Source organism: Loxodonta africana, chromosome 11 (genome assembly GCF_030014295.1).
Source record: "Loxodonta africana isolate mLoxAfr1 chromosome 11, mLoxAfr1.hap2, whole genome shotgun sequence".
NCBI classification, from domain to species: domain Eukaryota; kingdom Metazoa; phylum Chordata; class Mammalia; order Proboscidea; family Elephantidae; genus Loxodonta; species Loxodonta africana.
Window position 1 is genome coordinate 14,202,794 of NC_087352.1, and position 23,419 is coordinate 14,226,212.

The window sequence follows — 23,419 nt, forward strand, 5'->3', positions numbered from 1 at the left end:
TGTGGTTTTTTTTTCTTTTTAAAAAAAGGGAATTACTCTAGAGACCTGTTAACAGGTTTCAGGTGGCCTTCTCCTCCCCCCCCCCACCTTTTCCATGCACGTCTAATACACGCTTTTTAAAAGGGGCTGGGGGAGCCAGCCTGCTGTTTTCACCTGGGAACATGTCCTCCTTCCTAAAACCCTGGCTCCTCTCCCCAGCCTCTGACGGCGCCTGCACAGTGGTTCTCAGTTCATACGCCCCCACGGCTGCAAATACCACTGACAGGCAAGAACGTTCACATTCAGATCTGCGGCCTAGCCTTCTTCCCAGCTCCCCTCCAACCATCTCCTCCAAATTTCCACTTGGCCAACAAACAGGCATCGCACACGCCATGTGGCCAAAGCAGAAGTACTGACACCCACCCCCAAGCCTGTTCTGCCCCTCAGCCCTCCGTGTGTCCGAACCTAGCACCAATCACTCCACCCTGAGTCTAGGTACCGCCCCACATGCCTCTCCTGCCCGCCTGAGAACCACACACACACACACAAGCACACGCACTCACCCTGGCACTACGGTGCCAGCTCCAAACCAAAACGCCCAAACCTGCTACTGCCTACCACCTCCAGTTCCACTCTGACCCCTACAATCCACCGCCTAACTCCACTGGCCAACGTGGCTCCCTCCACTTCTGACCCCACAGCTCTCCCAGTAAGGCCCACACCTCCCTGTCCTTGTGTTTGGACTTCTCTCCCTCCGCCCTCCTTTCCTGAGCCACATGGCAGCCTTTACTCTTCTCAAATCCTTTGCTCTTTTCAAATGAGCTGGGCTGAGCTGGGGCCTCAGTGCCTGCTGTGCTTTCTTCTCAGACTGCTTGCCCGTGGCGGCCTCCTCCTAGCACACAATCCCCTGCACAGAGAGGTGGCGGCCTCTCTCAGCCCACCTCTCCTCACTCTCCCTCATCACTCCATTCTGTTTTTTCCTCACTGAAAGCAGCTTACTTGTTTAGTGACAGTTGGCTATGTCCCTCCACTTGGATGTTGCTAAGGCAGGGACTCGGGCTGTCTTGCTTGCTGTGTGATCCCTGGGGCCTAGAGCCATGCCTGGCACCTGGGGCCTTCAGGTATGCCCTGATTCCTTCTAAAGGCTGCCCGCTGGGGCTCAATGGGTGGCGTTGGCCCAGCTCATGTAACCACCTCCCGAGAGCCAGACGTTTAGGCTGTGGCCAATAAGCCGTGTTATTTCAGTGAAAAAGGAAAGAAAGAAGGAAAACTGTCGGTAATGGGAACACAAAAAGCAGTCACGAAGGTGGACACGGGCAGCTCCCAGCCATGAATGGTACAGCAGGAGGCCACTCTAGCCAGGACATGCTACTTATTAACACAGAACCATGGGTTTCTTAGCCCGACACAGCTTCCCACTCCGCCCCCTAACTTCCCACACTCTGATTCCAGGCACACCAAGTAAAGCATTCAAGAAGTTAAATCAATCAGTTACTATCACCACAAAACTCTCTGACCCGAAAAGGTAGTGAAAACAAGGCACTAAAGACACCAAGCAACTGGACGGACAAGAATGGAGGTGGATGTATGCTTTGAGAGGCTCGGACTAAGGACGAAAAACCCCACCTTCTCGCCTAGACTTCCCTGTTTGAGAACCGGTAACCCTGGCCATGCCAGAGCCCTGCATACCTGCATCTCCAATGAGCCCCGGCTCCATCTCCATGCCTTCCTGCTGCTGGTAGAAGTTTTCATAGAAGTTCTGGGCTGGCGGGATGGGGGGCATCATTCCAGAATGCGGGGAGTCTCCAGGGCCGTAGGGCATCATGGGGGGGCCGCCGGGCCCCATGGGTGGGCCAGGGTTCATGCCAGGGCCCATCGGCATGTCGGGGTGCATGTCTGGGTGCATGTCTGGGTGCATGTCCGGATGCATGTCGGGGTGCATGTCTGGGTGCATTGGTCCCCCCATTGGCCCTGGGGGTCCCATGTTGGGCCCAGGGCCCATGGGCCCTGGGGGTCCGCCGGGTCCAGGGAACCTAGGTGGAGGAGGAATGGGTGACTGTGAGGAGGGTAGGGAGGAAAGGTGGAGGCCACCTGCCCAGGAGGCACAGAACACTCCAAACCTAAGTTGAAGGCTCAGCAGCCCAATGCTCCAGCCCAAGGCTTGAACGGCTTTGGAGGGAGCGGGGACCGCGCCCTAGCCAGGCCCTCCCCCGACAGCCCCAAGCACAGGGAGGAGTTTGATGGAGCCCCCAAACAGCCCCATGGGCCTGGCTTTGGGCCAGGGCACTCACCTCACACCCAACTTCTCGGCCAGCTGCCCTGTGGGCCGGACCACAATCTCAAACAAGGAGGGAATCTTTTTGTTGTACATGTCTTGCTGCTGCTGCAGCTGCTGAGGGGACAGAGGCTCATGCACAGACATGGGCATCTGCGGGGGCCCGGGCGGCGGGGGTGGAGGTGGGGGAGGGGGTGGGGGGCCACCCTGCATGGGCCTGCCATTGGGAGAGGTCGGGGCTGGGGGGCCAGGCGGGCGAGGGGGGGTAGGTAGGAGGCCCACACCGGGCGGTGGTTTGGGCAGGGGGTTGATGCCCTGCTTCTTCAGTTCCTCAACTTCCTTCTCGTCCTCGGCACCTGCTTCCGCGTCGTCAGCCAGCATCTGCGGGGACAGAGGGCACAAGGGGAGTAAGTCTCTCAAAAGCTGACGGCACCACTGCCCTCCTTAGAAAAAAAAAGGCCCCTTGCTAGCACATCGCTGAACCTAAGGGTGGTCTTGGGGACCCTGACACAGATCCCTTAGTGGACCCTAATTTGGGAGCTCTGAGGTGTCACACTGTAGCCTTGGCACTGCTCACAGGAGATAAAACTTTTCTGGCTCCTCTGCCCCAGGGTGGCGGTGGCAGGAGGAGGACCCCTCTAGGAGGAGCCCGAATGGGGGATGGGGCTCCCCCTAGAACCAAATGGCCAGGCTTAGAGCAGGAAGGTGTCAGGCCACTCACAGCTTCTCTCCCCACCCCTACAGCATGAGCAGTATCACTTGAGGGTCAGAGAAGATGGGGGGTTCTGGAGGGGTGGAAAAAGGACAAGCAGAAAACCATGTGTGGTCTTCGGCACAGGGAGACCTGCTGACTGGAAGCCACGTCTTAATATGAGTCTGTGACGGGCTGAGAAGCAGCACTGAGAGCAGTCGGCCGGGGCCAGCCCAGCATCTCCCGACGGCACATAGCTGTCCTCAGGGTGAAGACACCATTCGTGGGACCTGCTGGTCTGCTGCCCTCACCACAGTCTGCTCACTTCCCTAGGGCAAGTTAGCCCTGTAGACGGCTCCTCTCCAAGTGTCAGCCTCCAGGGCAGGGCCTCAGATGAACTCCTTCACTGCCCTGGCCCAGGTGTCACCAGCACCTGCCCTAGGGGCCCGACTGCCCGTGCTCCTCACTGCTGCACCTCTTGCCAAAGGCAGCACCTGGCACACACTGAGAGCACACGTGTTGGGTGGATGAGCGAGAGAAGCAGTTGCCTGCTTCTCCCTTTGCATTCCGGTCCCCAGAGGGCATCTCGTCGATACCCAGAGAGCAGCGGCGGCGCTGGAGGTGAAGGAGCTGGCCGCTCCCCAGTCACTTTCCCTAGAGGGCCTCCTGTGCTCTGCCAGCTCCCCAAGGTCCTCCTCCCCCAACACCTTTAGTTACCCCAGCGTGGTACTGGGGCACCCACCCCACCTCCCTGGCAGGGTCTGAGGAACCACCATCCCTTGCTGCACCCCAGTCATGAGTCTGGAACCACAGCTGTCATGGTGTTCCCCACACCGCCTCCTGCGCTACCCACGGACCCTCCATTCACCTGTCGGGCTCCAGCCCCTCCCTCCTCTCATCCCCACGCCCAACACTGGCCTGGGGTTGTTGCCCGGCCCCCTCAACAGCTCATTGCCCACTTCTGTCCCATCTCTCTTTGCACTCCAGCAGGGTAGGCAGTCCTCCTGTCACAAAGATGACCATGCCCCCATGGCTAAATCCTTTCGATGGCGCCTCACTGCCCGCAGGGGAAAGGCAAAGGTAACAGGGTCATACCTCATTATACACGAACAAGCTTGACCACAATCTTCTTCTCTCCACCCTCACCTCCATGGCGCCCTCCTTGGTCCAGCCTCTGCCCCCTCACACCCCCAGCTGTCACCCAACACACCCCGTTCCTCTCCCCCACATCCTGGTGCCCCTTCTTGTCTGCATGCAGGGGGTCCTGCCCTCTTGTGCCCATTTGGGGCTGCAGAACATGCCGTACTTGTCCCAAAACTCAGCACAGCGCACTGACAATCCGGCCAGCGCCCCTCTTCTCCAGTGACCAAGACTGTACTAATCTTTTCACAGGCGTTTGTGTAATACTCAACACACAGAACAAAAAAAACACCCACTGCCATCAAGTCGATTTCAACTCACAGCGACCCTGCAGCACAGAGTAGAACTCCCTGAGTCTGCACGTGGCGCCTAAGCTTCCCAGCCTCACCTTGGTCGGGGCTCCCGTCTCCCCTCCCAGGCTTGGCACCTCATGCTCCGCTCCCCCATCCCATGCGGACCCCACACGTCCTGAAGAAGATTCCGTCTCTGGATGTACACTGCCTCCCTGTTCTCATCTCTTCATTCATCTGCAGTCTCCCTGGGCCACAAACGCCACCTTGAAGGCAGGGGTGGAATCTCACTTGTCTTTGTTGCTCCAAAGCCCAGAACGTTTTCATTTAAAATACATAAAAGGAGCCAATATTCCTTTCAGAAGAAAGGGTGTGCTGTCCCCGCAGCTCTGACCCCTGGTCCAGACACCTCACACTGTCCCCAGTCTTTCAGCCAGCAAGGACAGCAGCCCAATTTCCAGGCCCTTCCCGTCAGACGAGAGCAGTCAGCAATCCTGCCTCATTCACAGGACTGGTCCTGACGTGCTGAGGGGGTTCCAGAAATCAGAGTCACCCTCTCAGAATCTCAAGGGACAGGACTGTCACACTGGCAGAAATGCAAAGGTCTGTGGCCAAGCCTGGAGGAGCGAAGTACCAACAGGCCAGCACTCACTGCACAAATAAACAAACCCAAGTCAACTGGTTAAAAATTCTACATTTTTCCCAAAACTGGGAACAACCCATATGTCCTTCAACTGATGACTGGACAAACAAAGATACATTGATGTGTCTACAGTAATGGAAAAGTATGGGTCTATGTTTGTTCATCTACAGTAATAGAAGAGTGCCCAGCAACAAATACCAATGAACCACTAATGCTTGCCACGAGAGTGCATCTCAAATACACCAAGGCGGGTAAAAAAAGCCAGGCTCAAAGGCACCCCCCCTACACACACACCCCGCCATATGCATATGTATTTTTAAAGGCTTTCCACACTGTAGAAGCCCACTGATAGAATACTCTTCAGAAAGCAAAACTAAAGGGACAGAAAACAGGTCAGTGGTTGCCAGAGGTTGAGGGGGAGGAAAGCGCAGAAGAGTTTTTGAGGTGATAGGATGGATTTTCTTTATCTGATGGTGAGGTGATTATACGACTCTGCATTTGTCAAAACTCATAGAACAATAGAGGCAAGACTTCACTAGATACATATTATACCTCCATAACCCTGACTAGGAGTCTCTGGGTGGTATAAATGATTAACTCACTTAGCTGTGGTGCCATGGATCCCTTCTACATAGCCTCTCTCACCTACAAAATGACTGGGTGGGATTATGCAAATAAGGTACTTGTGGCCCACGCAGGGGACTGGATAGCTTGCTAACAATGCAAATAAGGTGGCATGAAACTCCTGCTGGGGTGGAACCATGCAAATACAGTGTATGGAACCCTAACGAGGGGATTAGTATTGCCATCCTGCTAGGCTTAAAGCAGAGACGATCCCAAAGCAGAGAGGGGACCTTACTACCAGCAACAAAGAAAAGCAGGGAGTGGGGTACGTCCGTTGGACCCGGGGTCCCTGTGCTGAGAACCTCCTATACCCAGACAGAGAAAACAGAAATGCCAGAGATGGTGCAAGACAATGAGAAGCTGTGGCAGACGGATGGTGGCAGCAGACCCAGAACATTAACATGAGATGGCATGGCGGAGTGGGGTGCCTCTAGGCAATTACTGGTAGAGCTGAAGAGCTTTGTAACCCTTGCCCTATGAGCAGGGCAGAGGCAAGGCCAAGAGGCCTGCCCGCAGGCACAGCTGAGATGATGATGTCCTGATTGAATAACTGTATCCTGAGTCATTCCTGACCCTGAATTATAGCCCATTACTTCCCTAATAAAAACCCCCTAATTGTGAGTATGGTCTGTGAGTTCTGTGTGGCCACTGCAATGAATTACTGAACCCAGCAGAGAAGTAGAGAGTGCTGTAGGAGGGACGGCTGGGGTCAGAATTGGTAAAAAAAGCTTAGAGGGTGGAGGTATGTTTGACCACCACTTCACAGGAATCAGCCTTGGGCTGATGTCAATCTTGACTCTCCTCTCCCCTGAAGTTAAAAGACCTCTAACTCCACTTCACCATTTTGCACTAACCAAAAGGCTGGCGGTTTGAATCCACCCAGAAGCACTTCAGAAGGCACGCCTGGGGTCTAATTCCAAAAATTCAACCACTGAAAACGCTATGGGGCACCCACCTACTCTGAAACACATGGAGTTGCCATGAGTTGGAATCAACTCAATGGCAATTGGAAAAAACCTGGAAATCTGACTCCAAAAAACGAGGTGTCGCTGAAGTGTTTGAGTAAAGGGCCATAACGCATACAACTTACTACTCTTGAATGGTTCAAGAAAAGATCCACATATGCGTATATATATAAACAGAGACCAAATGCTAAAGCAAATAGAGTTAAACACAAGTAACAGATGAATCTGGGTGAAGGGAAGTCTGTATTGCTCTTGCTGCTCACTCCAGGTAAGGTCAATACTCATCCCAAAGGCAGGCACATTTTCACATCTGGACTGAATGGCTAGAAATAGAGGTTTCTGGACAGACAGAAGTGTTACCGACAAGTGGGAAAGTCAAGTCGAATAAAACAGCACAGACATTTCGGGAGAGAATGGCTTAAAGGCCTAACCCTAAGTGGCACCACAGCCAGGACCCAAAGCTGCCTGGGAGACCCAGGTCTCTAGCTCTGGTCAACCACACCAAACACTTTCTGGGCCATGACTTCATCTAGGTCCTTCCCTTTCTGTGGCAATTAAAAGAACAACCTCCTAGAGGGTCATGTGAGGAACTCTGACAGCAGTGGGTAAGGACTCAGCTGCTAACCAAAAGGTTGACGGTTTGAACCCACCAGCCACTCCGCAGGAGAGAGATGTGGCAGTCTGCTTCCATAAAGATGTACAGCCTTGGAAACCCTACAGGGCAGATGACTCTGTCCTACATGGTCACTATGAGTTGGAATCAACTCAACAGCAATAGCGCTAGAGGGTCATTTAAGTTTTACTTTTTGACCACCCAGAGTTGATTCTGCTGTAGCTATTCCAGGTTCAGGACTAACTTCTAATCTATTGGAGCTTGACTTTAGGTAGGGAATGGTACGGATGCCTTTAAAACGTCTGTGGCCAGAAGCTGAAATGTGCTGCCCTCTTTGCTTTGGGTTTTCCTCACAGCCTAGAGCTGTGTCGTAAGTACGAGGGCCGCTGGCCACCTGGCTACTGAGCACCTGAAATGTGTCTAGTTCGAATGGAGATGGGCTGCAGGTATAAAACAAGCACCGGATTTCAAAAACTTAGTGCAAAAAAAGAATATATCTTAATAATGTTTTCACATTTATTGCTTGTCGAGATAATATTTGGACATACCGGGAGAAATGACATACGTTGCTAAAACTTATTCCACCTGTTTCTTTTTACTCTTCATTGTTTAATGCAGCTACTAGAAAATTTTACACGGACTCTATGGCTTGCGTTGTGTACCTATCGGACTGTGTCTTGAGCACAAATGCTGAGCCACCAGCAGGGGGCAGGCCTCAGTCAGCTATCGTGTTCTTCAAATGAGAAACGAGGCGAGTCATTAGTCTTCCCACTGGTTACACTGCAAAATGACCCACAGACTCTAGGTAATTTTTTATTATAAAACCCTAAACCTAGGGAAGCAGGCTCCCCAAAGGGGCTGGCAAAGATGAGAACTTTGCCAGTGATGAGTGGATGCCGTCTCACTTTTGCTTGTACAGGACTTCCCCTGGGCCGCTTCACACAGCACCTACCACCATTTAAACACGCCAATCAATGAGGAATGGATTCTGGAAGCTGGCTGATGTCCTGAGGGACTTGACCTTTGCCATCCAGAAAAACAGCCCATCTCCTAAAATGTTTTCAGAACTAGAAATTCTAAACAAGTAAGCCTTCATTTAAAAGAAGACCTGTTCTCTCACCCCATTTGCACCTCAGGAAGCACGCACAGGAACTGGGGACCCCCAAAGTCCTAAGCCTGACTCCTAGGGGAGAACAGACAACAGGATGAGTTTCAAGTGCTACCTGGTGAGCAAGAGGGTGCTGACGTCTCATCCCTGGAAGTCCCCCTTCCTACAACTCTCTACTTCCCTGTACTTCCTCAACTGCCTAAGAGAGTCTGTCAGTCTATCGTACTGTGCTGCGCTGCTGGAAGCTATGCGCCAGCATTTCAAATACCAGCAGGGTCACCCAGAATAAAACAGACCAGGAAGAAGGACCTGGTGATCTGGAAAAATCAGCCAAGAAAGAGCCTTTGATTCACTTCAGAATACTGTCTAATACAGTGCTGGAAGATGAGCCCCCAATGTTAGAAGACATTTAAAATACACGGCAGCCGCATCAAGCATATCTACGATCATGAAGATGGTGCAGGACCAGGCTATGCTTCGTTCTGTTGTACATGGGGTCACCGTGACTCGGAGCCGACTCGACGGCAGCTAACAACTCTCAAGTTTTGTGAAGAAACACTTGATGTTTCCATCAAAATAGAATCATCCCAAGTCTCCCTTCTTTTTTTGCGTATCACAGGGCTCTCTAATCGATGAATGAGAAGTCACAGATGTGTTCGAAGACACACCAAGTAACATTCCTTTTATACAGCTGCCCCTTTACCCCCAAGAGGAGCCCTGGTGGCACAGTGGTTAAATGCTCGGCTGTTGGCCAAAAGGTCAGCAGTTCAAACCCATCAGTGGCTCCGTGGGAGAAAGATGTGGCAGTCTGCTTCTATTAAGATTACAGCCTTGGATGCCCTATGGGGCAGTTCTACTTTGTCCTATAGGGTCACCGAGAGTCAGAATTGACTTAACAACTAAAAACAGCTGTAGCTTGCCCTGGCTGGAGGTTAAGACACATGCGGGACCACCTCATTCATGTCCCCCTGAAGAAAACAATGTGGTTCCCATTTCCTCCTTAAAATGGCCCAGCTTGGGACTGATGCAGCTGGGAATTCTGACCCCGGCCCCAAGAGTGCCCAGTCGGTGAGAGGCGACTCCCCCGGCTCCCACTGGCTGGCTCCCACTGGCCGGGGACCCGCCGCCTGACTCCAAAGCGGGCGCTCACCTTATCCAAGAGCTCCCTGGTCTCCTCAGTCAGCGGGTCGTGGGAGAACATGCAGTCGTCGCCGTTGATGCAGTTCCCAGTCGTGTGGTACAACTTACATGGGAAATCACGTTCACGGCAAGTCAAGGTAAACGCTTCACCTTGTGGAACCCACCCGAGGGCAGAAGGCAATCCCTTTTTTTCTGGAAGCAAAGAAATGGGAACTTAGCGAGGTGAGGTGCCTTGCTCAAAGTGGCACAGCAGGCAGGTGGCACATCCAAGGTCAGCCCCGGATCTCAACACATGCGCTCCCGAGCTGCTCCTGCCCTGCCATGGTGGCCCTGGGGCCGGGTCCCTGGATCCTCAGGGGGAAAGGGGAAGTTAGGCAACTCGTCCCAGCCTACACAGCCAGTTGGAAAAAGCTCAGAAAGCCAACAGGCGAGTCTCAAGAGCGTATGTAAGAGAGACTACATAGCGTGTGTGTGCCTCAACGTTCTCAACTGCAAAATGGGAATAGCAGCCCCACTTACACGGCAGGTGTGAGGGGTAAGTGAGGTGGAGACTTACAGGGCCTGGGACAGAAAGGCCAGTGAGGTCAGCTGTCATCCACTAACGAGAAGCCCTACCCCTCGACCAGGCCTGAAGCGGGCTACAACAAAGGATATCATGCATGTAGGGGCAGTTTTCAGCTCGGGCGCAGAACCCAGTGATGTAAAACTTGCACAGTTCTCGCTTCTTTGGTAGTTCAATATCGTGGCTAAAATTGCAGTGGTCGCCCTGGAAAAGAAGGGATGAGAAGGTAACGCGGCAGCACGGTGAGCCCTAACAACGCTGTCACCACAGAAAAACATTCCCTCAGGAAAGGGGAGGGACAAGCAGGGCTGCCTGGGGAAGGGGCCCAGGTTGGGTAGGCTCACAGGCTTTCAACCTCATTCCCCTCCAGCCTTGAAGCTTCTGACTCCCGACTTCCAGAACAGCTGTGCTTTCTCTCAGGCCTCGGCCTTCCTCGCCATTCCCAAACCTCTCAGCTCTATCCCACTGCCTTCAACTCCTTTCTCCCTCTGCTCCTTTTTTATCTTTCACTTTCTTGCTCTCTCCCCTTTTACTACTCTCCATAGTGCTTTGCGCTGTTAACTACGTGGCAGCCAGTGCTGGTCCCCTACCCAGTATTCAATCCTATGCTTTTTAAAAGAATTCCAATTTTATTTGGGGGAAAATGTATCCAGCTAAAAATACTCCATTTCCCAGCCTCTCTCACAGTTCTATCAGTGAGATGTTAGCAAAAGTCCCTGGGGAGAATAATATTTTCCAAATAAAAAGACCCCTTCACCTGTATTTGTTCCTCCTAGCCCATGGTTGTGATGCCTAGAGGCACAGCAGTCATCATGCAACCATGAGGACAAAAACTGCATGTTTAAAGACGGCAGAACAGAAGGCAGGAAGCAGCCCGGGTTCCCAGGTGCCCTATGAGTGAAGCCGCCCTTACCCATGTGCACCGCCCTTCCACGAAGTACTTGCAGATGACTTTGCCTTTCTTGTCTGACTGCTGGTGGGGCTTGTCATGGTCGCTCCTTCTGTAGCTCCCACCGCCATCCTGTTGGGGACACAGAGCCTGGGTGAAAGGGGAACTCAAGAGAAGGTAGGGGGAGACAGAGTAGAGAAGGGGTGAATGGACAGACTGATAGGAGAACTTGGTGGATGGGGGTGGGTGTTCACTTGACAGGAGTGTCTCCATGTGATGTGGGTGTTTACAAACAGGATGTCGCCAATGCCAAGGCTCGCGTAAGGCTAGAGCCCGGCGTTATGGTGTCGGCGCTCTGATGGGAAAAGCTCTGGCGCTGGGAGGTGCTGGCAACTGAAGGTTTGCGTTCAGCATCAATACCCAGGAGGGTGTATGCGATTTCCTCTAAACGCTCCAGGCCCTACTGGGTGAGCCGCCCAGAGCCTTTCTAAACACGGAGACTCATTTTCAGGAACTGCCAAAGCTGCCAGAGATGTGTTTAAAAACAGAGGGTCTCACCAGCAGCGGCTCCCCTGTGGAAGATGATTAATGCTGATCATTTCTACGGGGAATGGCTGACAGGAGCCAGGAGACAGGATCTGACTCACAGGACCACTCATTAAAAAAAAACACCAGAGGCTGAGAATGGTTGCACAACTCAAAGAATGTAATCAATGCCGCTGAACTGCCACTTTCAGAAGCTGGAAATGGTGTATGGCCTGCTGTGTGTACATTCTCAGCAACAAATATATTATTTAAAAAAAAAAAGTATTGAGAAAATTCTGTCAGAATAATCAAACTTTTATAGTACTTTTAATTCATATTAATAAAGAAAAATTTTCAACTATTAAAATAAATTAAAAAACACCCAAGACGGGGCCTTGGCCAAGAATGTCACATCAGGGGGAGACCGGACTCACGCCCATGTCATCATCGTAGAAGTCCTCATCATCGTTCATTCCGCCCTTGTTCATTCCTCCGCGGCTCCCTCCACGACCACGGCCCCGACCCATTCCTTTCCCTCGGCATCGGGAACCCCGGCCTCGGCCTCGACTTAAACCTGCGGAGGGGAGAGGCAGCGTTAGCCCACAGGCCCTCGCCTGGACCCAAGACCCACAGCTGCTGAAAGCAGCACCCGCCAAGTGGGTTGCCTCCCGGACCCCTGCCCACCTCGTCCTCGGCCATCCTTGGACCGACGGTACTGGTTCAGCTCCTTGGAATAGTCATCGTAATCATCGTCACCCATCGGCTCCTCACTTTCTCCATACTGGAATTCCAGAGGGAAGGACAAACACAGCAGAGAAGTGTCATTAGGCAACACAAACACTGTCCCTAACCAGATCCAATACACACTCTGCCCCTTCCTCTGTTTCTATACTCAGGATGCCCTAACTAGAGAGGAGAGGGCAGGTGACCAACCACAGGGACTCCTGCCTGTGACCCCACTTCACCCACCATCATACCCGAGTGTGGGAGTCCTCATCCCCCCTGCGGTCTTCACTCCTAACACCCCCACCCCACTGGGCAGACCACCTGCAGCACCTCATCCCTCCTGGACAACTGTGCACCTGCAGAAAGAAGGTAGGCTCGTCCAGTATTGACAGGCAGGGACAAAACGGTGACGATGGTATGCATGTGCGTGTGCACGTGTGTGGGGGGAGTAAGCGAACATGCACAGACCGTAGGGACATAAAATGTTTCTAGAGGACATTTAGCAAACTCCAGGGACAGGAACTGAATTGCCAGGGGGAAAAGCGGTGGAAGGAAGACTATTTTCTCTGTCCACCCTAATGCACCTTTTCAGTTTTTCTATCCCTAGATAATAAACGATCCTTTTAAAAACAAGGAGCACACGCCACTCAATGCGTTCTTTCCATCAAAATGCTCACAGTCCTACCACCTCTGTCTTACAGGTGCCCCTATGGTGCGTACAGCCCAGCAAGCCCACCAATTGCCCCGCCAGGGCTAGAGAAACCTTACTTCCATCTCCTCCTCATAGAAGTCCTCCTCATCTTCTGGGTGGTCTCCTCCCAAGGAGCCTCGGCCCCTGCCTCGGCCACCCCGGCCCATGCCTCGGCCTCGAGACCCTCCACGGCTTCCTCGGCCCCTGTAGCCCCTGCCACGGCCTCGGCTGCCTGCAGGGAGATTCAGACAGGTGAGCAGAAACGGAAGTGGACCCACCATCAAGACATAAGTTAACTAAGGCTTGTCCCTACAGTCAATCACTGTTCTCCTCCTCCAGGGAGTCTTCCCAGCCCCCTGGCAGACTGATGGCACCCTGGATGCACGCCTCCCAGGGTCAGCCTACTCAGCCCTGAGCCACCAGAGCTGTAGCCCCCAGCCATATGTGGCTCCTGATCACAGGACATGTGGCTGGTTCAAACTGAGAGACGCTCCAAGTGGACAACACACACCGGATTTCAAAGACTTAGTACAAAAGAGAAAGAATACAGCTCATTAATATAACAAGTTTATATGAATTTTTTTTCCAGCTGCCGTCAAGTAGAAGCCTATTCATGACAACTGTCTTAGTTATTATAATCACTTGCATACAGGTTAGGATTTACGACATTTATTTTTGAGGAACACAATTCAATCCATAATGTTCTACCCTTTGGCCCCCAAAAATTCATGTCCTTTTTGCCATATGCAAAACACATTAACCCCATCACATCATCCCAAAAGTCTTCAATCAACTCTAAGTCCAAAACCTCTTCTTCTGAAGGATCTAAATCAAATACGGGTAAGACATTACGTGTATTCCGTCTTGGGGCTGTGAACTTGTGAAATCTAGATTACGAGTTATCTGTTTCCAAAGTACTACGGTGGAATAGGTACAAGGTAGACATCTCCATTACGAATGGGAGAAATGAGAGGGAAAGAAGGGGTAAAAGACACCAAGCAAGTCCCAAACCCAGCAGAACAGTTTATACTAGCTCTCAAACCTTGAAAATAATCCCCTGCTCTTTGGGACCATGTAGGCAATGGCCCTACCTTGAGACTCTGGGTGGAGACCCCTTGGCTTCACTATTGCCTTCCAGGCCCACTGGGATGGCAACTCTGCTCCCTCGGCTTTGGGCAGCACCATTCTCCTAATCCATCTGGGTGACAACCCCACCAGGCCCCTTTCTTCTGCCCCTTGGGCATGGCAGCCTCACCCCCTCAGCTTTGGGCGGAGGTCTCACTCCCCAGGCACACCTTAACAGCAGTCCCACACTACGGAATCAAGTTGGTGAAGATTCCACTCTTTGAAACCTAGGAGATCCAGGAGACTGTGGCCCTACCCTTTGAAACCCCAGAAGCCATGACCCCACCATTTGAGAATGAGAACATCCTGCTTCCTGTGATCCTTCCAACCTCTGAGCTGATCCAGGGATCATTCTTTCAGTGGCGTTCTTTCAGAGGCTAGCGCCACCAGGGGAAGGGCCACCAAGGCAGTGGCGTCACTAGGGTTGGTGTCACCCACCACCCAGTGCAGTAACTTGTCACAGCCCCTGCCACTGTCAGTTACTAGGATTAGTGTCACTTAGTGTGGTAACTTGCCACCACCACAACCACCCCACTTCCAGTCAGGATGTGGGCAGCCAGGCAAGGCGTTTGCCATTGGGCAAAGAAGAGGGTCTCTGGCTCGGCCAATGAGAGAGAGGTGGGGCCATGATGAGCTGTGAGGGCAGGGCTGCACAAGCGCTTTGGGTGGGGTGCTTCCAGCTGGCCCTAACACCCCTGAGTGGGAAGGGTGATACCATGAGTTACCACACTGTGTTGCACCAACCCTAGTGATGTCACTGGGTTCTCTTCTTTTCTGGGAGAACTAAAGATGTAGCTCCTTTGCCCTGTTTCCTGTCTGTAGAATTTCAAGATGCAGACAGAGAGCATTCTCCTTTCATTTTCATTCTTTCTCTGTCCCCTTCAGTCTAAACTGATAGCTTTCCTCCTGTGGTAGCTGGTTAGATCCATCAGTCACAGGCCTAACTCATCCCTTTAACAAAAGTTTGTGTAGCCACGTCCTTGGTGAAAATTCTAGGACATGTATCCTTAGTTTAACAGAATTTTCCCAATCTTTGTAAGTTTTGTTTTCATTTTACACAGTTCATTTTTAAATCTATTTATTTTCTCTCATATTTTACTATTAAGTGGCAAGGAGAAACCATGCGGCCCTTTCAAGATCTTGCTTAGAAGTCTCCTCAGCTAAATATCCAAGTTTATCACTTGCAAGTTCTACCTTCCAGCAAACATCTGAACATAGTTCAGATGAGTTCTTTGCCACTGCATAAAAAGTACTGACCTTCCTCCATTGCCCAATCACATGTTCATCATTCTCTTTTAAAGCCTCACCGGAAGCACACTTCACATCCGCATTTCTAGAACATTCTGTTGCTGGCACCACGTGTATCCTCTAATACTTCCTTCTGAGCCCTCACCAGAATTGTCTTTGATGTTCCTAATTCTACCAACAGTCTTTTCAAGGAAATCTAGCCTTTTACTATTCTAAAACCAAACCCAGTGCCATCGAGTCGATTCCGACTCGTAGCGACCCTATAGAACACGGCAGACTGCCCCATAGTGTCCAAGTAGCACCTGGTGGATTCAAAATGCCAACCCTTTGGTTAGCAGCCGTAGCACTTAACCACTACACCACCAGGGTCAGGCACCTTAAAACTCTTCCAGCCTCCACCAATCATTACCCATTCCAAAACTGCTTCCACATTCTAGGTGTCTGTCAGAGCAGCAGCCCACTCTCAGTACCAAGTTCCAGCTTAGTTATCTAGTGCTGCTTTAAGGGAAATACCACAAGTGGGTGGAATTAACAGGTATTTATTTTCTCACAGTTTAGGAAACCAGAAGTCTGAATTCAGGATGCCAGCTCTAGGGGAAGGCTTTCTCTGTCGGCTCTGGAAGAACGTCCTTGTTTCTTTGAGCTTCTGCTACTGAGAGAACTTCATGTGGCTTGGCATCTCTAGTCCTCCATTTCCACTTCTTTTGCATGCTTGTTTAATCTCTCAAAAGAGACTGACTTAAATTACACCCTACACTAACCCTGTGTTGTTAACATAACAAAGATAACCCATTTCCAAATGGGATCATAACCACAGGCATAGAGATCAGGATTTATAGCACGTGTTTTTGGGGGACACAATTCAATCCGTAACAGTGTCCCCATGTGTGTCAGAGTAGAACTGAGCTCCACAGGGATTCATGGCTGATTTTTCAAAAGCAAATCACCAGGCCTCTCTTCTGAGGTGCCTCTGTGTGGACTTGACCCTTCAGTCTTTCAGTGAGTAGCCTAGTACTTAACCATTTCCACCACCCACGTATGTTAGTATAAACACATTTACACTTACTACATATTGACATAACAAGATTCTGATTAGGTTAAATAAAATGTTGTTACAGTTAATTTCACCTGTTTCCTTTTACTTTTTTTTAATGTGCTTACTAGAAAATTTAAAATCGCGTGGTAGTGTGTGCTGTGTTTTCACTGGACAGCGCTAGTCTTAGAAGCTCCCCAAGAGTGAATACTGTCCAATAAAGGCTGCTGAAAGAAAGACTGAATGCCCACCAAAACAAGCTGGGCCTTGGGCAGGAAATCACAAGTTGCCACAGTAGAACTACTGAGCTGGAAGGTTCCAGAAGCCCCCTGGGGCCAGGACATCTTTCTGGCTGGAGATGGTTCTAAGAAGTCAGGCTGGGTTGCCCTCTGTCACCCCCCTCCCCCACTGTCCTCCTAACTGCCACAGGTCAAGGTTCAGAAGCGTGGCAGTCACACCTTGTCAGGTGATGGGAGCTGGGCAGATGGGGGTAGGGGCTGAGGGTCAGGCAGCCAGTTGTGTCACCCTGGCCCATCCCTTCTCTCTCCTCATAGCTAAACAGTAACAACCTATTGGGTAACAACCCCATTGTTGTTGGGTGATGTCAGTCAATTCTGACTCATAGGGGTCCCATGTGACAGAGTAGATTTGGCCCATGGGGTTTTCTAGGCTGTAATCTTTAAGGATTACCAGATCCTTCTCCCACGGAGCTGCTGGGTAGGCTCAAATCACTGATCTTTTGGGTAGCAGCCAAGTGCTTAACAATTTCGCCACCAAGGCTCCTTGAACCAGGGTTAACCAAAAAACCAAACCCACTGCCATCAAGTCGATTCCGACCCATAGTGACCCTACAGGACAGAGAAGAACTGCACCATAGAGTTTCCAAGGAGCGTCTGCCAACTTCTTGGTTAGCAGCCATGGCACTTAACCACCACACCACCAGGGTTTCCGAACCAGGGTTAGAGGGGTATTAAAGATCAGACCAAAATGAGGCTTTCTCCTAGACTTAATGAGAAGGCTCAAAAGAGGTCAAAAGAAAATGTGCATCTTGTACGATATAAGGTGATGAATAAACCAAAAACCAAACCAAACCCACTGCTGTTGCATCGATTTCAACTCATATATGTAGGTGCAATTCTTATACCCATGACCAGGAAGTAAATTAAAAAAAAACCAAAAAACCCTTCGGCAGCCACACTAGCTTCTCTCTGACCCTCACACTGGCCTGGTTCTGCCTCAGCCTCAGCACAGGACCCTCTTCCCACGGTCCACAGGTCCCCCCGTGCCATGTGTGTGCAGCTCCCCGCCCTCCTTCACAGCCCTCCTCTCAATCCTGCATGATGCCATGTCTCTCCCACTGGGCTTAAGGCTGCTGCTACACCCCAGCCCGCACACAGGGCCTGGCGAAGGCCCTTCTTGTCTAAAGAGGCCCCTTGGGCCTGGCTCAATGCTCCGGCACGCCACCACAGGGGCTCACCTCGGCCCCGGCCGCTGCCCTCCTTGGCGCGCCGGTACTGGTTCAGCTCTTTGGTGAAGTCGTCATAGTCCTCCTTGCCCAGGTCCTCCTCCTCGTCCCCTTCGTACTCCCCATACTGCTCGTTCTCATAGTCCTCGTACATGCCGTAGCCCTTGCTGTCCATCTTGGAGTAGGATTTCTTGGGCAGCGATGTGGGGTGCGATGAGGGATACTGCTGGTGGGACTGCCAAGCCCAGAGAGAAATACAGGAGAAGGGCTGAGTCAACCGCCCTCCCAGTCTGGACCACCAAGGCCCCTACCACTCCCTGATAGGACATCTTTCTGTGCCAGTCTGCTGTCCTCTGGGTCACAACACCAGTCCCCTGTCCCTCTGGGCACCACATCTCCCCTGAGGGGCTGGGGGCAGTAGGAGGTGCTCAGATGGTTCTGTTATTCGGAAAGAGCCACAGTTTGAAAGAAAACTGAAAATACAGGCCCCACAATCCCTGAAGAACTATGGGGAAAGGAAGGGGCCATTTCTCAGAGATCTACAACAAGCAGAATTGGAGAGAGGGCCCAGCAGGCTCTAGGGAGGCTCCTTAGTCAAAATTTTCCTGGGTCCTTGAAATTCAACTGATGGCCTACTAGGTAACCAAACTAGAAAGCTATTTCAAATGATGCCTTCCAAAGTATGCTGGTGCCAAGTGGTGCTGGGTGAAGATAGGCAGATAGATGATAGAAAGGTTGGTCAGATAGATAGAAAAACAGACAAAAAATCACTTGCCAGCGAGTCGACCTCAATTCATGGCGACCCCATGTGTGTCAGTGTAGAACTGTGCTCCATGGGGTTTTCAATGGCTGATTTTTGGGAAGTAGATTGCCAGGCCTTTCTTCCAAGGCACCTCCGGGTGGACTTGAACTACCAACCATTAGGTTAGTGGCCAAGGGCATTAACAATCTGCACTACCCAGGGCTCCCAGACAGACGGACACACACACACATACACAAGTACTTCTCCAGATCTCAAATCCCTCAATCCCTAGTTCATAATCTAAATGTGCTGTGTTCCCCCCACTTCCTGTGGTGTACCAAGGCCCCGGCAGATTTGAGGCCTGAAGCTACATCAGTAAAACAATCTCAACTAGTATATCTCATAACAAGTAATCCACTATGATGAATGAGGCCGAGTCACGGGATACCTGGGACAGCTTTGAAGAATTGCTAACTTGAAAACATCTCTTACTGAAACTTGGAAATACAAGCTGATTTTTTTTTTCTTTCGGCTTTTGCTGGGGCAAGGAAAAAATGGTATACAAACTGAACAAAGCACTGAAATTTAGGCTCTAGCTTGGAGATCAACTGGGAGAAATATTTAACTTCTCACTACATGACACTTGAAATAACTTACTCCCATAATCATTTCATGGTTTTGCCAAGTTTCCACAAAAGGCCATTTCTGAACAGTGGAAAAAGGGTCAGCTCTGACATGGGCAAGTCAGCATCTTTCTCCAGGACATACTGAGTCTTGCCACAGCCACGGGGAAGAGGCAGCAGAGACAGGGATTAAGAGCATAGTTTATGGAGACTAGGTTTCTGCCTGGGTTTGAATCCCAGCTCCTCCGCTTGAGAGCTGTGCAACCTGGCTGACATTTCCTAAGCCTCAGTTTCCTGACCTGTAAAATGGGGATAAGAACAATACCTAACCTCACCAGATTATGTGAGAAACTCCACGTCAAGTACCATGCAAGAATACCCAACATGAGTGACGTAAGGGAGACACAAAAGGACGGTGTATGCATGATCCCACTTACATCTACAAGTATGGAGAACAGGTAGATACATACGTAGAGACCGAAGTTCATTAGTGGTTACCAGGGGTGAGTGGAAGAGGGAGAGGGATTTACTGCTTAGAGAGTACTGAATTCCTGTTAAAGATGACAGAAAAATCTAGAAAGGACTGTCACTGTGGTTGCACAACATGGGGAATTAATGGCACTGAACTGTACATATAAAAATGGTTGAAATGGCACGTCTGGTCATAAATCCATTTCACCACAGTGGGGCGGGGGGAAGCCTAGCCTGTAATAAGTGCTCAATAAACTCACCGGTGCGTATGGGGGGCTGTACTCCCTGTATTTCCGGTGCCCCTTTTCACTGGGGCTGAAGTCCGAGTCATCTGAGAAGTCAGAGAAGTCATCGCTGGAGGAGGCGTGGCGCTGGAACGAGAGGGCAAGTGGACTTGGTGATTCCGCTGCAGGCCAGCAAGGCCTCAGCCCTGGGACAAACAATGCTGGAACGTGCCAGAAGAGCCCTGGGCTCTACCTAAGACACCTCACCTAGGGGCATCTGGTGGCAACAAGGCATGAGCTGTCATTTCCTTTTTTTTTTTTTAAAAAAAAAAAAAAAAAACGGTCTTTACTCAACTTGGGGAAGGAAAATACATTACTGAGTGCCTACTGGGGCTGAAAAGACAGCTCAGTGCCTGCGGCTCTCTGCAGTCAGGCACCAACCCTCCACACCTACTTTGTGCTTGGATTTCCTCCTCTTCTTTGACCGCCTCTTCTCCTTCTCCCGCTCTTTCTTCCGCTTCCGCTTCAGCCGCCGGTGGGCCTTTTCCTCGTCTGAATCGCTGTGGTGCTTCTCCCCTTTCTCTTTCCGGCTCCTCTCTGGCCCTCCAGAGGTGTCCTGGGTCTCCTCGGCCCCATCATCCTCAAGTTCGCCTTCTTCCAACTCACCATCTTCCCTACAAACCAACCCCAGAGCCAATGTAAACATGGGGTCTGAGAGGAACAGCTAATGGCTTTAGTGTGGCCCATGCTGGTAGGAGTGGAGGCTGAGAGCGGTCACACCCCTAGAGGCCATGCGTCCCGTCCCTTGTCCTCCCCCCAAGGGACTGTGTTCAACTGGGCTGGGGGAGGGCGGAGGGACTGAACTGCTAACACCAGGACAAATCTAGCCTGTACTTCCCACAGGGTCCACAGGACTAGTGTTCTTAGGAGAGAAAAGCAGAGGTTCTGTGGTCAAATGAGTTTAGGAAATCCCTGTCTTTGGAACTTGTCATGCTTAACACTACCACGAAGTCCCAAGAAATCTTGCAGCCAAGAAGCCCGCCGAGCTCCACTTCGGAGTGCTGTTAAAACTCACTGGCCCACAGAGGTGTCTTCTCCCAAGGAACCCCAAGGAGAATCCCTCACAGGGAGGGCACAGGGGAGCACGGGGCTTGGGGTCACCTGCTCAGCCCCAGTTGCTGGAAACACCTGCGAACTAGGTGTCATTCTACCTGGGGGCTTGGGTGGGGGAGCTGTAGACAGTGAGTGGAGTGAGCTTTGGTTCAGATCTAGGGGTGTCCCTCAGATTCCTGACCAGCCCCCACCACCAGAGACTCTAACTGGTCGGCCTCAACGGTGGCTGCAAAGGCAGAAAATACTTTACAAAACCCCACTGGTGAACAGGACCCCACCTAGGGGCATCTGGTAGCAACAAGGCATGAGCTGTCATCTCTTTTTTTTTTTTTTAAAAAAAAAAAAGGTCTTTACTCAACTTGGGGAAGGAAAATACATTACTGAGTGCCTACTGGGGCTGAAAAGACAGCTCAGTGCCTGCGGCTCTCTGCAGTCAGGCACCAACCCTCCACACCTACTTTGTGCTTGGGGTGTGGGCGGGGTGTGGGCGGGGTGGGGACAGGGCCCGCCTCGTCCCCTCTTGGTCCTCACGTGACTTCACCACCGAAGTATCACCCACGCCTCAGCTGCTACCACACCTCACCTGCTGCCGACCCTCCTCTCTCTCCTGCTCCCCCCGGCTGGCCTCACCTCCCATCTCCCCATCCTATGGCTTTCCCGACTTTGTCCGCTCCCCTCCGTCATTCCAACCCCAGTACTTCAAAAAATTAAAGTGCTCTCTGAACGTGATCAGCTCTGCAAACAGAAGATTCTACACATCTAGCTGGTGGGGTGGGGTGGGGTGGGGCGGGATGGGGGTGATGAAGGTTCATAAGGGAGCCACTGGATAAAGAACCAAGCTACTGAGCCAAACCCACAGACACAGTTGTCACAAGTACAGGAGCTGGTTAAAAAACAAAATTTCCAAAGTCTTTCATGAATGACCATGGAAAGGTTTTTGGGCAAGAGTATAAAAATTCCTCCTGTTACAATTAATCAGGACACAGAAAGAGGGAGAGAAAGTAAAGAGTGACGCAGTGAACTTGGGGTCCAAAAGGCTAACCAGAGAGAGAACTGGCCAAAGCAGAAGCGCCGTCACTGCTCAGGTGGGGCTGAGGTCAGCCCGGGATAACAAGCTAATTAGGCAAGCCTGTCCCCACAGCCCCCAAAGGTTCTAAGGGGCTCTCTGGAAAAACAAGCCCCAACAACCCCTCCAGAACCCTCCACACTCCTTCCCTCTGCCTCCACGCCGCTCCCCCAATGTCAACGAGCCCTTGGAGGAGGGCTTTTCTATTAGCGCTCACTCCCAATTCAAAGGGAATGATCCCAGCTTAAACCCAAGGAGCTTGGCCCCCCGGACACCCCAGGCAGAGGTCAAAGGCAGCTTTCAAGACACAAAATGCTGGACACGAAACTCTTTTCTGATGTTTAACAGGAAACAAGGAGAGGACACTGAGTTGTGCCTGATGTAGCTTCCTGGGCAGAAGGGCTGGGAGCGGGGGAGAAGCTAGCTAGCATTCTAGACAAGTTAGGCACCTCCCAGCATGGGTGTGGCCCCCCAAACAAGCGGGGAGCACGACTCCCACCAGAGGGAGGCACCACTGCCAGAGTTGCCTCGCCCCAATTCAAAGCGCCTCAGACTGGGGAAACCGGTTTCCTCCAGCTTGCCAACCCCAGCTCCAAGCTGTTATTCAGGGACGTGGAAGACTTTCCACTGCCACGTCCAACACTGGGAGAATGGTTACTGGGGCAAACCCAGTGGCAGTGCACCCCAATGGGAACACCACGGCAGCTGACTCACCACACCTCACAGGAATGCTGGGAGGGAGAGCCAGACAGACAGACAGACATCATGGTACTGGGAAGGCTCAGAAAAGGCCCCATGAAGACAAGCTGAGCAGCAACACACTCAACCATTCAGTGTGAAGGAAAAAGCTGAAAGGGGATCCAGAGCAGGGATGGAGGCAACACTGGGAAGAAAGTACACAAAACCCCAGAGCACAGCAGCTCCTCAAAAGGCAGGAATGCCCTGGCTCCCCAGAAAACGAGATTAAATAAAATAAAGCCCAGAGTGGCAATGGGCAGAAGGCCCAGCTGGAATCTGGAAAAGCCTGTCAGAGTTGGAAGGAGTACCGGAAAGGATCAGCCCGTGTGTTTCAGACATGAGGAACTTAAACGGGAGGGGTCAAGGGACTTGGAGAGAGACAGCCAGGGGGTGACAGCAGCAAAAACCAGGAACTGCCTCATTCCCTGAATCCAAGACAGGAGATGTCTACAACTGTGGGAAACAGAAAGGGAACGGGGGACCACTCATCGTCTGCCTACTCAATGTCCCCGACTCTTCACTCTGCCACCCCATCAAGCTAGAAGCCACTGTCAGCTCCAGTACGCAGACAGGGACACTGAAGTTGCAAAAGGTCTGGGGAACCTCAGCATCAGTGCCCAAGCCCACAGGCTTCCTTCAGGCCACAAAGGTTTCTGTAGCACCTACTGGGTCCTGGTGCTTTGCCTCCACTCAAAGATGCAAATGACAGC

The 23,419-nt window shown here is 51.6% G+C and overlaps 1 protein-coding gene across 6 annotated transcripts in view; it reads right to left on the minus strand.

Annotated features, from left to right (window-relative positions):
* The window catches only part of ZC3H4 (zinc finger CCCH-type containing 4), a 48,101-nt gene that overhangs the window by 7,348 nt on the left and 17,334 nt on the right, over positions 1-23,419 (minus strand). For all 6 annotated transcript variants that reach the window (XM_023543189.2, XM_064293881.1, XM_064293882.1 and 3 more), the window contains 11 exons: positions 20,247-20,466; positions 19,829-19,939; positions 17,745-17,967; positions 12,939-13,093; positions 12,129-12,225; positions 11,879-12,018; positions 10,944-11,051; positions 10,123-10,234; positions 9,479-9,588; positions 2,271-2,635; positions 1,669-2,012 (listed from right to left, as the gene is read on the minus strand). In XM_023543189.2, the coding sequence (XP_023398957.1) occupies positions 1,669-2,012; positions 2,271-2,635; positions 9,479-9,588; positions 10,123-10,234; positions 10,944-11,051; positions 11,879-12,018; positions 12,129-12,225; positions 12,939-13,093; positions 17,745-17,967; positions 19,829-19,939; positions 20,247-20,466 (1,985 nt within the window). The remainder of the gene's footprint in view (positions 1-1,668; positions 2,013-2,270; positions 2,636-9,478; positions 9,589-10,122; positions 10,235-10,943; positions 11,052-11,878; positions 12,019-12,128; positions 12,226-12,938; positions 13,094-17,744; positions 17,968-19,828; positions 19,940-20,246; positions 20,467-23,419) is intronic.